This window comes from Notamacropus eugenii, chromosome X (assembly GCF_028372415.1).
Source record: "Notamacropus eugenii isolate mMacEug1 chromosome X, mMacEug1.pri_v2, whole genome shotgun sequence".
NCBI lineage: Eukaryota > Metazoa > Chordata > Mammalia > Diprotodontia > Macropodidae > Notamacropus > Notamacropus eugenii.
The window spans coordinates 102,606,311-102,621,385 of NC_092879.1; the positions used below are offsets into that span (position 1 = coordinate 102,606,311).

General features: G+C 52.9%; 2 protein-coding genes across 4 annotated transcripts in view; one reads left to right on the forward strand and one right to left on the reverse strand.

Annotated features, from left to right (window-relative positions):
• The window catches only part of WNK3 (WNK lysine deficient protein kinase 3), a 54,216-nt gene extending 51,256 nt beyond the window's left edge, over positions 1-2,960 (reverse strand). For 2 of the 3 annotated variants that reach the window (XM_072626268.1, XM_072626266.1), the window contains exon 1: positions 2,845-2,960. The gene's annotated coding sequence lies outside the window, so the exon portion shown is untranslated. Of the gene's footprint in view, positions 1-1,724; positions 1,863-2,844 lie in introns of those variants that run through there. The other variant, XM_072626267.1, reaches the window with a different exon arrangement.
• A 6,617-nt stretch (positions 2,961-9,577) lies between these two features.
• TSR2 (TSR2 ribosome maturation factor) lies at positions 9,578-14,963 on the forward strand. Its single transcript, XM_072626271.1, has 5 exons — positions 9,578-9,770; positions 9,987-10,077; positions 10,183-10,274; positions 10,699-10,887; positions 13,957-14,963. Exons 1-5 carry the CDS (start codon positions 9,690-9,692, stop codon positions 14,089-14,091), a joined length of 588 nt encoding a protein of 195 aa, XP_072482372.1. The 5' UTR covers positions 9,578-9,689; the 3' UTR covers positions 14,092-14,963.
• Positions 14,964-15,075: the final 112 nt, after the last annotated feature.

A 15,075-nucleotide genomic window follows, 5' to 3' on the forward strand; every position in this document is an offset into this window, starting at 1 on the left:
GGGGAGCCCACGTTCCTTTTCTGGCATACCTCAGCTGTGTGGGCTGGACAAGTCAACTTGTCCTCACTGCACAGCTGCCCAATCAATTCAGGGACACAAAATCCCAGATCCCAGTGGGCCTCCCCAGCATTTTGGAGGCAGCAGGGTGATCTGCTGATGGCCTTCCCTTCCAGCTCTCCAAATCTGTGCTTTTGTTGAGTTTGGAGAGTTCCAGGCTTTCTTCAGGACTGCCCTGTTAGGTGAGTTAAGCTCAGTAACTGAGCATAGCCAGGAATAGCAGAGGGTGGACCACCTGGCCTCCCATATTTCCGCTTCCCACCTCTGACAGTAGCTAAAGTCTCAAGTCAAAGGAGATCTTTCTACCATTCACGTGGCCCCCAGTCCAACCTGTGTACCTTAGAAGCCAGAATCCCAGTCCTGAGCCCACTAAGGCTAGTCCCGGCCAGATCCCCTTCTCTAGTGGAGTCTGATGATAAAGGCTCCAGGAGGAGTGAGTAGAGGGGAACAAGGAGGGGAGACAGAGCAGGCGAGGGGCTTTGCAAAAGTGGTCCCTGAAAAAAAATCACGCTGTCCACAAACCAGGTAGAAAAGAAAGTCCGGCACACGGGCCCACGAGCAGATGCCCGGGGCGGGAAGATCAGTCAAGTGGCCCGTTGTATACAGTGGTGCTGGCTCCCCAGAGCAAAGAGCAGACTCCAGAAAAGCAGCTAATTTTAGCAGAGAGGAGGGGGAAGGGGAGGAAGATGGAGAGAATGGGGAAGGGGAGAGGAGGGAGCAGGAGGTGAGCGATCAGTCCAGAAACAAAAGACCCCCCCCCCCCCAGCCCCTGGCCCCCATTTCCCAGTCTCTTTGCACGGGGGAGGGGCAGGGGCTCCACTCCCCCCTCCCCAGCTGGCCCAGTGCTTTGTCGCCTCCCTCCCCTTCCCGGCTCCGCTTGGGTCCCGTGCCAGGGGATCCCCAGGCTCCAGCTGGGGGGGGGTGCCGGCTGCTTGCCCCGGGGCCCTCCTGCCCCTTCCTCCTGCGAGCATCCTCAGCCTGCCCGAAGGCTCTCTCCCCGCAGCCTCCACCGGCCGCCCCCCACTCCACGGCCAGCTCGGGGGATGGGGGGTATGAGACCTTGGAGTGGGGGGTCCCCGACTTCTGCCCCTACCCCTCCGCGCGGTCCCTCACCTGCGGCCCCGGGGTGGGGGTGGGCGGCCGGCCCGGCGGGGAAGGGGGCGGGGGGTGCAGCCAGGGCCCCCCCCCCGCCCCCCCCCGCCTCCTCCTCCGCGCCGCCCTCGGCTCGACCCCGGCCCCGGCCCCCAGCCAGGCTGGGGGCGTCGAAGGCGGCCCGGGTGACAGGGGGAGGGGGAGGGGGAGTTTCGCACCGGCCGGCCCTCTCCGCTCCTCTCCGACCTGGCGGCAGGGCTCGCCCGCCCCCGCTCGTCCGCTTGCAAGACCACCGGCCGCCCACCGCCCAGCCGCTCGCTCCCTTGCCGGCTGCGCGCGCGCCCCGGCCCGACGGCCGGCCGCCAGGGGGAGGCCGCGAGGCTGGAGCTCGGCCGCCGGCGGGAGGTGGAGGGGCCCGGGCGCCGGGAGGGAGGGGCGAGAGAGGGCTCCGCCCCCCCGTCGCTCGGTGCGCCGGCGTCCCCGCCCGCCGGTCGCTTCGCGCCTGCGCCCACAGAGAGAAGGAGGGGGAGGGGGAAGGAAGAGGGGAAGGAGGTGGGGGGAGGAGCAAGACGCACCGAGCGGCCGAGCGCCCTCCGGGGAGACCAGGGAGCCCGAGCGCCAGGACTGACCCCGTCTGCGGGGTCTGGGGGTTCGAGCCGCGGCCTGTCAGGTGCGCGCGCGCGTCGACAAAGGGGAAAGAACGCCGACGCAACAGAAGCCTGGCGTTCGATGCGCACGCGCACCCGCTCGCGCCCATCCCCCCTTCCCTCGGCTGCAGCTATGGACCCGAACGCACTTTTCTCTCTCCCCCCCCCCCTCCCCCCCGCCCCAGGTGCGCGATAAGGAAGGACTGATAAGCCCCTGACGGGCTCCGGGACATTTCTGGGAAACTGATTCCCCAGAAGCGCATTTAGGGTTAGGGTTAGGAGCCCCAGCCTCTTTGCCAGCTTCCTCCTTTCCCCCTACCCATTATCTACTCTCGTTCTCCTTTCTCCCTCTCCTTTCTTCCCCTCCTTCTCCGCCCTCCTTTTCCTCTTCACTTTTTCCTTTGCCTCCACACTCTGCTTTCCCCTCTATCCATCCTCTCCTCCTTCCACCCTCTTCTATTCTTTTCCTCCATCCTTTCCCCTTCTCCCCTCCTCTCCTCTTCCCCCCTTATCTCCCCTTCCTCTCCCTCCTCTCGCAGTCTCCCTTTCCCCCATCTCCTCTTCCCCTCCCTCCTCTCCCCTTCCCCTCCCTCCATCCCTTCTCTTGTGCCTCCCCACCTTTTCCCCCATCTCCATTTCCCCTCCCTCCTCTAACCTTCCCCTCCAAATCTCTCTTTTCCCCCACCTCCTCTTCCCCTCCGTTCTCTCCTCTTCCCCTCCCTCCTCTCCCTTTCCCCCAATCTCTCTTCCCCCATCTCCTCTTCCCCTCCCTCCTCTCCCCTTCCCCTCCCTCCATCCCTTCTCTTGTGCCTCCCCACCTTTCCCCCATGTCCCTTTCCCCTCCCTCCTCTCCCTTCCCCCCCAATCTCCCTTTCCCCCCCTCTCCTCTTCCCCTCCGTCCTCTCCCCTTCCTCCCTCTCCTCCCCCCCTTCCTCCCTCTCCTCCCCCCCTTCCTCCCTCTCCTCCCCCCCCCTTCCTCTTCTCCCTCCATCCCTCCTCCTCTCCTCACCCGCACCAGGCAGCCTCCCGGGGAACACAAGCTCATTACCTACGGCCCACCGTGGCTCGAGGACATCGAAGTCGTCGTGTGGCCGGCCAGAGACCCTGCGGTGTGCGCGCCGCTCAAGGGCGCCTGACTGCTCGCAGCGAATCCGGAGAAGGACTGGCTGGGGAGCGGGCGGGACAATAGACAAAGGGCGGGGCAACCGCGTCTTCGAAGTTGCCTAGGTCACGCCTGGGGGGGCGGGGCGTTCCACCCCGGCACGTGCTAGGCGCGTGCCGCCGCCGGGCCCCTCCCGCTGTGCCGGTGACGTAAAGGCGCCGCCTTCTCCGCCTGCGCCACTGCGATGCCTTGGCCTCCACCGCCTTCTCCACCCGTGCCAGTGGGGTGGCCCCGTGCGAGCGCCGCCCCGGCGTCCACCTCCTTTCACCTGATTGGATTGAGGCCGCTCGAAACGCGGGAGGCGCCGCTGACGCCAGCAGCCTGCGAGAACAATGGGCGATTGGGGGGAGGGGGGATTAGGAGAAGAAGGCTAAGAAAGACCTACTCTTAGTGGCGCCTGGGCCTACCCCAATTGGGGAGCTTCCCTCCCCCAGCCGGGGCGCACAGGCTTTTGGCAGCTCACTCTGGCTCATTTAGGTGCCGCTTGGCCTCTCTTCGCAGTCCCACGCAGTTTATCAACCCAGCTAGCCTCCTCCCCTCCTCCAGGCAAACTTGCCCTCCCTAGAAACTCGAGTGCCACAATACCCCTTTTTTTAATTAGAGTCACTTCCCACAAGTAAACCATGACCACCCAACTCAGGAACCCTCTATGGCTCCCTACTGTCCATAGGACCAAGCAGAACCTTTGTTTCTGCTTGGCATTCACGAGCCTTCTGGAGATCTAAACCTGACTTTTCTTTGTGTCTGACTGGCTGCTTGTACTTGCTTGTGTTTCAAATACTTTCCATAGAACATCTTTAGGACCCTGGATCCTTTTCTGTCAGCAGACTTTGCATCCTCTCCAAGCTGTCCTATACCTTGAGTTATGGTCAAACTGTATGCTGACACAGCATTTCCTGAATTCACATGGCTCTGATCAGAACCATGGTCCAGACTTGGACATTGGTCCAAAATCCTATGATCTACATTTCAAAGCCCAATTCACCTTAACATACAATTTATTAAGCACCTACTATGCACCAGGCATTTTGGACTCTATCTGAAACACATCTTGGGATCATTAAGAGACCTGTGTGGTGTAAATAGTGAGTGATGAACTGACTTGGAAGTCCGAAAGACCTGCCCTCAAATCCAGCCTCTGGGCACATTTTGGGCAAGTCACTTACCCCTCAGAGTCTCTCCACAACACTCTAAAACCATAAGCAGATGATTAAGACAATATCCTCATTGGGATCTCCATATAACAAGGAAATCACAAGTCCCCCTGCCTCCCCTTTAGAATCCTTAGGGTTACTAATTATTCTTCTTTGGCCTCTGACTAATTGAACTGGTCTGCTAATTGAATGCTGGCTTATCTTTCCTACTAGACTGCATTCCTCCTAGGACAGGGACCAGGCATTTCCTTAAAGTAGTAGCATCATACTGTGGGCGAAACCCTAGAACTAGAACCAGGAGTCAGCCAAATTCCAGTTCAGCCTCTTATGTAGCAACAGGACTGGGAGCAAGATAGTTCCTCTTCCTGGGCTTCAGTTGGCTAGTTCCCTGATGGACAAAGGGCAATAATACTCTACATTCCTCACTTCAGTTCTGACAATGCTAACGACAAGGGATCTGCTGCTGGTAGTAGTAGCAGTAGCAGTGGTGATGGCAGTGGTGGTAGTAGTAGCAATAGTAGTAGTAGTGTAAACATTTTTCCTTTTCTGGCTTCAAATCCTAGCTCCAGTCCTCACTAAATGTGTGATTTTAGACTGACAGTTCCATTTTCTGGGCCCCAGGTTTTTTGGCCCCTCCCAAACCTATATGCCTGTTCATTTGAACAAACATAGGACCATGCAACAATTGGTGCCCACTCTTCCCCAAATTGAGTCCTTAACTAGAGTCTGTCCAGTGTCCCTGAGCAGAATGTGCTGCCTCTATGCAAGGAAGCCCCCAGTTTGACAGACTCCCTGTTCTGGAATGGCCACAGAGGGCCCTTCTAGACTCTGGTTCTATCTGCCATTTGCAGGGGCAGGGAGAAATGGGGATCTAAAATGTTGTCCTGGAAAATGCTTTTGGAGATGCAGGGAAGGATGCTACAATGAGGCAGCTAGCATTTCCTTCGAATGAACACGGACACAGAGAAAATGTGTGCCCTGGAATGAACCCCCATGAAATCTCTCTTGGGCTCCGGCACTCCCTTTTTCTGTCCCTTGCTCCATTAAATGTCATGAAGCATTGACCCCTGCTGTGTGGGAGGTTTGGTGTCAGGGAAGCATTTCCAGGTCCCCCTCCCCCACTCTACAAGGAAGGGGTTGGGCCAGATCCTGAGGAATTCCTTCCCCTACAACTCTGATCTCCAATTCTAAAAGAGGGTCCTTGGACAGTCCTGGGAGGCTCACACTTTTTCTAGAGCTTCTCTGGAACCCTGAAGGGGGGGAGGGCACCATAGGAGAGTAGAGTGATTTAATAGCAGTGTTGAGAACATACTTCTATTTCTAAACATCTGTTAGATGTTTAGATGTTCTAAACATCTATTTCTAAACATCTGGCCCATTGCTGGCCATGATCTTCCCTCACTCGATCCCCATTACCTATTGGATATTTCAGACTGGATGTCCCAGGGACATCTCTAATTCAACATGTCTAAAACTGAACTGGTCTTTCCTCAGAAACTTTTATCTCTACCCAATTTCCCAGTTTCTGTGGAAGGTACCTTCTTCTAGTCCCCGGGGCATGCATCATCCTTGACTCCTCATTCAGTTCACATATTCAATCATTTCTAGCCTATGGCATGTCTCCCATCCAAACCCTTCTCTCTACTTATACCCCCACCCTGGTTCTCTCCTTCCTCACCTCACTAGTCTCTCTGCCTCCAGTCATCCTCCAAGCTGCAGCTAGAGTAACTGCCCTTAGATCTGACCCTATGACACTCCAGATGATGGGATGCCTTTACCTTTCCTGGAACAAAGCAAATTCACCAGGCTTTCAAGTTAGAAGGCATCTTGAAGATCATGAAATTGACCCTGCATTTGACAGAAAGAAGGAAAACTAAGGCCCAGATGGGTAGAGAATAGCTCAGGGCCACATTCCAGAGGAAAATAAAGAGTGGGGAAAGTTCCAGAGCTGAAAGTGACTGCAGCCCCCTAGTCAGACCCCCTCATTTTCCAGGGGAAGCTGCTTAGGATTGCAGAAAGTCAAAAGGGGCTACTTCCAAAGAAGAAACTGAGGCTTGAAGTGGAGCAATGCCAATGGGGCCCAGGGACTTTGTGTGGATGTATTTCTATGCCCAGTACACATTTCTGTGAAAGGAGGTCCTATTTGTACAAAGCACTGAGCAGTGCTTCAGCCATAGTAGGCCTATACAAACACTTTTTCCACTTCCCTTCTCCTGATATATAGTGTGTGTGTGTGGGGGATGTTGATTAAATGACATTGGAGAGAGAGGAGACCAAAAAAAGGAAAGAGAGGAGTAGAGAGACCCATACCCAGCCACCTACAGGAACACAGAGACATACACATAAAATAGACCCAGGCTTGGGGGGGAGAGGGAGAAGGAAAGAGTATCAGAGGCAGACACAAAAATGGACAGAAAGGTACACTGAGGTGAACAGAGGGAAGGAGGGACAGATTAGGATACACACAGGCCAGAGACAAGAGAGAGAGAGACAAACAGGTTGAGACAGACAGACATGGAGTGTGAGAGGGAAAAAAAACTGAGAGACAGACAAATTCCCAGATAGGGTTGGACCAGGACTGCTGCACGATACAAGAGAGAGTCTCTCAGTGAGGCCAAATAAATAGAAGAATCCATCAAGGTCTCCTGTCCATTTTGGATGCAAACAATTCTCCACATGAGTGATTTGAGAGTAAATCTGTGGTCATCTCAGAGAGACAAAAAGATCAGGAGCCCAGAAACAATACATGTTATTCAAATGAGATAATAAATCTTGGGGAATTCTTTGAGGGCATCTAAAACCACCTGAGATTTGAGCAATGCCTAAATCTATTTCTAGTGGGAGAGTGGTGTGCTCCCTACATGGTCCCTCATTGTGCCCACCCTCTCTGCCAGGTGGGACTGGTCAGTTTTGGCTCACATCTCAGGGGTAGGGACTCCAAGGCAGGGATTAGTAGCCAAGGTAGGCATTACCATTGTCTCCCCGCCTGAGCTTTGGGATTTGACATCCTTGTTTTGGAGATGGGGGTGGGCTTGTCAGCTAGCTGTGGAATGTAAGATCAAACAATTCCCAGGAAGCCATTACACCTGACTACGATGTAGACTCAGTTTGGTGTGGGTGCAGGTGTCCAAGGGGTGCTCTCATCTCAAGACAGCTCGACCATCAGTTCATTTGAGCCAGGCCTCATGGCAAAACAAAGGCCAAAAGTGCCAGACTTAGTTGTTGTTGTGCCTAAATTGCCAAGTTAGCTGTTTGAATTTCCCGGAGTCAGTCTCTAGACTGTAAAGCATGGAGAAGATGCAATGGTCAGGTTGACCTTCCGGGCTTTCTGTTAAGTACTTTTTATTGGGGGGAGTCTGCCATCGAGATAGGCCAGAAAGCAATTACTGGGGTGGGGTGGGGTGGTGGTGGTTAGAACAGGTCCTAATTTAAAAGAACAGACAGAAACACAACTTGAGGGAATGATGGAAAGGGACAAATACAAAGACCATGCTAGGGATGGAAAGAGAAATGAGCTGGGGACGGTGGCACAGAAAGACAAAATCAGTCCGTTGGTCAGTGAATATTTATGAAGCACCTACTATTGGCCAGGCACTGTGCTAGCACTGGGGATACCCAAAGAGGCAAAACCTGGACTCTGGGGGAGACCACAAGCAAACAAACACACACAAACAAGCTGCACGATGAATTGAAAATGATTGAGACAGACAAGACCCTCGAATTTGAAGGGGGTAGGAGAGGCTTCCAGAAGAAAATGAGATTTAGCTGGGATTCCAGGAGACCAGGGAAGACAGACAAGGAGCAAGAGTATTTGAGGCATGGGGACAACTAGAGAAACTGTCCAGAGCTGAAAGATGGAAGGTGGACTTTGAGGAACAGTCAGGCCAATAACACTGAATGGAAGACAGTCTGTCAGGGAGCTGAGTGAAAAAAGGGGAGGAGGGGGCAGGGCATGAAAGGCTGGAAAACCAAACAGAGCATTTTGTATTTGATCCCAGAGGCTCTAGGGAGTCACTGAAGTTTACTATGTGGGGAAAGGGGACCTTACTTTAGGAAAGACCTGAGGCAGGCAGACTCTATCAGCTATTACAATAGTTCAAGGTGTGAGGTGATGCTGGGCAAGACCAACGTGGGGGCAGGGTCAGACTGAGAAGGGGGGCAGATATCAGACATCAAAGGTAAAACTGACAGGCCTTGGTAACAGCTTGGATAGGTGAGGGAGAATGGAGTTCAGGATGAGACCTGGGTTGTCAGCCCAGAAGACTGAGGGGATGGCATTACCCTCCACAGTAATAAAGAAGGTGGGATGGGCAGATTAGGGAAAAGAAAAAGAGTTCCATTTTGCATGTGTTCAAGGTGCCCACTGGACATCCAGTTCAAGATGTCTGAAAGGCAGCTGGAGATAGGAGTTTGGAGGTCAGCAGAGAGGGTGGGGCAGAATTGACCATCAGCATAGAGATGTAGGATGGAAGGGGAAGTGAAGGGGGCCCAGGACAGAGCCTGTGGTTAGAGGGTGTGATCTAGAGGAGGAGGAGGAGGATCCAGCAAAGGAGACAGAGAAGGGGCGGTCAGAGAGGGAGGAGGAGAATGGAGACAGAGAGGGGAGTTCCATAAACCTAGAAAGGATCAAGGAGGAGAGTGCCCAATAACAGTGGCCAGGGCTGCTGAGAATTGAGAAAATGCCACTGGACTTGGCAACTGAGAGATCCCTCCTAACTCTGGAGAGAATGATAAGGTTGGAAGCCAGATGGTAAGGAGTAAATTAGAGATAACACAGAGCCATCTATTGTAGGCGGCCATAAAGGGCAGAAGGACAATCGTTAGACCGGGAAAAGAAGAGACGGCCATAGAGATTCAAGAGCCGGAAAATGAAAAGCAGAGACGCATGGGGACAGAGAGACAAAGAAAGAGAGAGAGATCCACAGAGAAAGGGCCCCGGAGGGAAAAAGGCAGATGAAGGGGCAGGTGGGGGATGAGCCGCCGCCAGGAAAGCCCGAAGCAGAGCAACCAGAGCAGCTTCACACTCTTTGGCCTGTTCCCAGAACGCTTTGCGGGGAGCCCTTCCTGACTCCTCACCCCTGCTCATTTGCTCCCCTTTCTCCCACCTAGAGATTCTCGGGCCGACACTCTAGGACCGTTCTCCCTCGTTAGACTGGGAACTCCTTGAGGGCAGGGGCTAGCTTTGGCCCCCTCCTTCTATCCCCAGAGTTTACCCCGGCACGCAGTAGGCGCTTAATCAATGCTTTTACTGACTCACTGACCGCATGCAAGCGAGAGAACGCGAGAAAGACGCTCAGAAAAATGGACTGGGAGGCTGGGACCGGGCCTCATCAGTTCGGCCCAGCTCCGCCCGGCTCAGCTCGGCTCAGCGCAGGTGGAGTGGGGGCGGAGCCGCAGCCCTAAATCTCAGAGAAGACTGGCGGCGAAGGACCCATTCCGCATGCGCACGCAGGCGCAGGAGGGCGGAGGATACGCCGGGGCGCGAAGGCGGGACGGGATTGGCCGTCCGCCATCGACCCGCCCTGCGTGCTGTGCCGAGCGGCCAATCTCTTGGGACTGGCGGCGGTGGGGTCGGACATGGCGGCGTCTGCGGACCAGGCGTGGGCCTTGTTTGGCGCCGGTGTTCAGGCAGTGCTGGAGGCCTGGCCGGCGCTGCAGGTAAGGGTGCCGGACAGGGGAGGGAGCTTCGAGCATGCTCCTTCCCCGTACCAAGAAACTGAGGCGGCTCCGAGGCGGGAGGAAGGAGGGAGCGAGCGGACCCCGGAAGTGAGGGGAGGGGAGGAAGGGAGCGCCTGGAGGAAGGGGGAAGAGAGGCCCCCCCCCCCCCCCCGCGTCGTTCCCCGCAGGGCGCTGCCAGTATGTCTCCTGTCCCAGATCGCCGTGGAAAACAGCTTCGGGGGAGCCCACAGCCGTGAGAAGGCCCTGTGGCTCGGGGGAGCCGTCCGGGACTATTTCTTCCAGAACGGTGAGTGGAGTACCGGGAGGGGGGACCAGCGGGACAAGGACGGGATCCCAGAGCGTCTGGGCAGGCTCTAATTAGTGCTCTTGGCTGGGATCGCTCCCTTCCCAGCTGATTTAGAGCGGGATGAGGTGGAGGACTTCCTGGCTGACATCATGAGCACCGAATTTGATACTCTGGTAGAAGATGGAAGCCTGCCCCAGGTCAGCCCCCCGTGCCCCAAGGCACCAGATTCTAGATCTGCCCTCCCCAGCCCTCGCCTCTCCATTCCCAAGGCCCCACTCTAGACCCTCATCCAGTTCTGTTGGAACAGCATCCTACCTCCAGGGTGTCCCCATGTTTCCATCCTTAACAAGGCTTCCCAAGTAAAATTCTCTCCCTTCAACCTTTGAGGCTTCTCTGCCTTCAAGCTGAGACCACCCCTTCCAGCATATCCCCCCTCCCCCCCATTTGGAACTAACAGGATTTGGAGCTGGAGTTCAAAGCCAGCTACCCTCCTGTTGGCCAGCCTCCTTGTTACTTTGCAGGCTGATTAGGAGTGTCATATTTTCTTCCTTTCATCTCTCCCCTGGCCCATGACCATAAATTCAAACTCATAAGTATACCTGTGGTGGGGGTGTCTACCAGGTAAGCCAGCAGCTCCAGACAATGTTCAGATACTGCCAGAGTGGTGAAGAACCCTTGCTGAGAGAGTTCATCACTCAGATGAGCCAGAAGCAGAAGGATGTCAAAGCTGTGGAGGCCCAGACAGTCAACCAGACCAATGATGACTCAGACCAGGAGGAAGAAATAGATGGGGGAGATGAGGAAATGGAGGTGAGGAAGAGGGGACTGCCTAGGCCAGAAGCAGGAGGAGACCTCTCCTCAACCTGATCATAAAATTCATAATATTTCTTACTGACTTGGGCCGATCATTCTAGTCTAACCCTAACCCTAAATCTTTTTGATCCTGACTCCCTCCCAAACTGGTCATTTGCAGTTTGGGTAAGTATACATTTCTGTGGTTTTCTTTTCTGTAAAATAAATGATTAGACTAGATGACTTCTAAAGTTCATTCCAGTTCATAGACCAGTTCAAGGTTTCCCTGCCACAAGTTGAGGAAACTACAAATTAACATTAGCAGTGTTGCATTGTGTTTTTTACTTGTTAAACGTTTTCTTAATCACTTTTTAATCTGTTTCTGGGTGAGCCGGATGCCTCTGATGTAGACAAATTGTGGAGAAACACATTAAGCCACCATCAGGGCAAGGGCAAATTCCCAGAATATCCTTAAGAATCTCCTCCCACCAAATTGACTGCAACTAACAACAGCCTCCATTTATATAATGGTTTAACTTGTGCCATGCAACCAAACAGTGAGGCAGGTGCTATTACTGTCCCAGTTTTACATGTAAGGAAACTGAGGTGGAGAGGCTGTGACTTGCCCAGGGTCGCTCACATAGGTGGCAATTTCTAAATTCACCTAGCTGTTCTTTTATCCAGTGAGCATTTCTCCATCTCTTCTGCAAGAATAGTACTTGGTCAAATGCCTTCAGAAAATCTCAGGAAACTCAATCTGCAGGATTCCTGCGATCTACCAATTTCACAATTTTGGCACAAAAGCAGTAAGGGTAGCTAGTCATAACTTGTTCTTTATGTTAAGGTAGGACTCTGCAAACATCTGGAGGAAACCCTGAACTGATCTTAGTGTGCTCTAAGTTCCCACTACTGTTTTCTTGACATACTGAACATCCTGCTATTCCAGGCCCTCAGCGTCTACAGACATTCTGTGTCCATAAGCCGATCTGGACTGGAAAAATGACTTGCTGAGATTTGGCTTTTTTGTTGGTTTGCCCACTCTAGACTCATTGGGGCATTTTCTAGATCTTTGAAGAAGCATTGGAGGGGTAGAGCTCTGCCACTGAGGCTCCACCTCCATAACTTGTCCCTTTCTGATCAGCACTTCCTGCTCTAGATTGTCAGTAATCCTAATAAGCCTTTGAAGACATTCTACAATTTTGCCAGGAGTTCAGCTCAAACTTGTTGATTTGTTTTTTAGCCTCTTTTGAAAGGTGGGCCTTTCAGTGGTCTCCTGGTGCTTCAGCCATTGCTCCGGATCTGCTTGCAGGCACCAGTTCATGGCCCTTCTTCATGGCTCAGCTATGTAGAGAAGCCCAGTTAGCATGAGCTCTGTTTGTCTTGGGTGCCCACTCCCTGGTAGCCATTTTAGTTTCTGGCCCAAATGGCATTTTACTTAGCTAAAGACACCAACCAAATCTAAGTTGGGTTAAGTCCTGCCTTGTTGCCATCATTTGTTATTAGACAGCTCTGATCAGAGAGAGCCAATCCGGCCTTAGACGCCAGCTGGCCAAGTCACTGTTAGCCGCTGAATGCACTTGGCTCCCGAGTCCTCAGATGTAAAAAAGAGCAGCTACCTCACTGGGTTGTTGTGAGAATCAAACAAGGTGTTTGTAAACATTGCTTAGCACAGCGCTCCAAGCACAATGGGCCTTTCATAAAGGCTTCTTTCCTTATGGTGGAATTTCCCTATCAAATCCATCCCCCCACATCCCTCTAATTTTCTCTCCCTGACTTTTGCCAAGTTCAAGTCATTCTGAGCTTTTTTGGACGCTGGGCATTGGGTGTACTTTGGAGTTCATCCTGAATGCTTGGCCTTGATATTGTCATCTCTAATTTTTATGTCATTTGCTGAGTTCCTTGGGCCTCCAATCTGTCTCTTTAGAGAGTTTTCATTATCAGAGCTGCTAATTCCCATCTCTAAGAAGCAGATTTCCAGAGCATTATTTTACTTTAGATTATCTCCTCCCCTTGGAAATCTGTTCTCCTGTAGTCAGGTGCCGGTCAGCCGCACAGCAAGCTCTAAGAATGGATGAAGTGCTCACTTGGTTTCCATCATTTTTACTTCAGCCAGTTTATCCTTTGGGTTAAAAGCACATCTGTAACAGTAGTTGCCCTCATCATTTCCTCTTCCTTTGGAAGTGATTACCAAGCTGGGGCTCCTTTGCTTTGAAGGTGTTCAGCTGATGGCAGGTGTTCCCTGCACCAGACCTCAGAGGCCTTTTCTCCTCAGCAAGGAGGCCATATTCTGCTCCCACAATGCTTTGGTGTTCTGCATCCAAATGTTTTCTTGCAGGATTTCTTGCCTGAGATCTTCATAAATATTGTACTCCTCCCCCCACCCCCACTATCCTGTGTCTGTCCAGAGCTCACTTAGGCTCGCTTTCTCCTTCTTCTCTCTCACCCTCTTTTGCTTCCTTCCCTTACTTTGTCTATTCCCTTTTTTCCCTTCCTCCTCACTAGACAGATGGGTGGCTGGGATGATGGACGGAGGGATGGAAAACAGATACAGCCATCCTGGGTTCCATTCTACCAGTTCTATTCAGTGATGGGCATGAGGTCAGAGTGGTTTCCTTGTGGTAAGGTCCCCACTTCCACCCCTCTTGCTCATGACCCCAACTTTGTGCCTTTCTTTCTTGAAAACTGGGGACATGGCTTCTTCTGTGGATTTTATCTTCCACGGACATGTCTTACTGGAGCTGTGTGGGCAGAGGGTTTGCTCTCTTTTTGAATTGAGAATTGTTTTAAAATGAGATTTGCATGCTTCAGCCCTTGTACGCCACACTCTTGAGCCTGTTTTTAAGCTATGGGCCAGAAATTGAAAGCTGCTCACTTGCCCCAGTTTGTTTTTCCCCCTTCTCTCCTCAGTACTGATGGGAACAGCCCCTGTAGCCCTAAAGCCTCTAGGCTTCTCCCTCCTTGCAATATCATTTGTCACCATGTGAATCACCAGAAAGGAGTGGTCCTCTGTCACATGACCAGTATACACGGGCAGGTACCAGCTTATTGATGTCTCACCATAAGCCTCTCTCCTTTGTTTCCCTCCAGGTGACTGACAGCAGGGAGACCCCTGCCCTACCCTGTGGTGCCCAGACTGGTCCATCATCTGCCACTAGCCTGGCCTCCCTTGGGCATGAAGCTGCTGAAGATGGCTGGATTGTCATCCAGAGAAAAAAGAAGTGAGAGCCTGGCCCTTCCAGGTGTGCTCCAGGAGCATCTTCCCTGCACAGCTATGAAACTGGCCTAGAGCACCCAAAGGGGCCCCAGTCCGTGTGGAGTCTGTACTTGATACCATTGACATTTACCAGTATCCTGTGATCTTCAGCAAGTCACCCAACCTCTTTGGGCCTCCATTTCCTAATTTGTAAAATGGGGACAGTAATGGCCTCCCAAAATTGAAGGGATAGACATAGACTTTGCTTCACAGGAGCTGGGGGAGGGAGAGGGGAATGAAGACATGAAGAGATGACGTGTGCCTTTGTTCACCTCTGCCACCCTCGAGGGCCTCGAGGTAACACCTGCTCAGAACTGGGGTCAGCCAGAAGGAGCAGTGCTGTGATGGAACAACAAGCCGATGTCTCCCCTTACCCCACCTACCTTCTCCTCACTCCCGTGGCCTCCAGCCTGATCTTGTCCTCTTCCCCTCCCTAATCAGCTCTCACCTCAACGAAAGTAACCTCAAAATGTGTTTCTTCTTTGTCCACTCCATTCTCCAGTTACCAAAGTCATCTTCCACAGGGACAGATTTGTCTGTGTCCCACCTGGACTCAAAGACATTCAGTGACTCCCTCTTCCTTCTAGGATCGACTCCAAGGTGCTCAGCCTGGCATTTAAAGGCCTCTACAGTATTCCTTTCACCTGCCTTTCCAGGCTCATGGACCTGCCAGCCCTTCCCACATCTTCCCCCAAACGTGGAGTTCTCTCCTCCCTTCTTCACATTAGTCTCCCAGTGTAGACCCTGAAAGCTGCCTGGTAGACTTAACCAGGTAATGGGCTTTCCCTTCCTTGGATGGACAGTCTGTGTTCTCAGTAATAATAAAGCAAAGCAAAACTTGCTTGTGGCTAGGTCCTCTACTTCTGGTCTCTCACTCCTCAGTGCTTGTGGGATTGAGATGAACCAAGTTGGAAGTGAGTTGCAAGGTTTTTCTTTGTATTCCAGCACTTAGC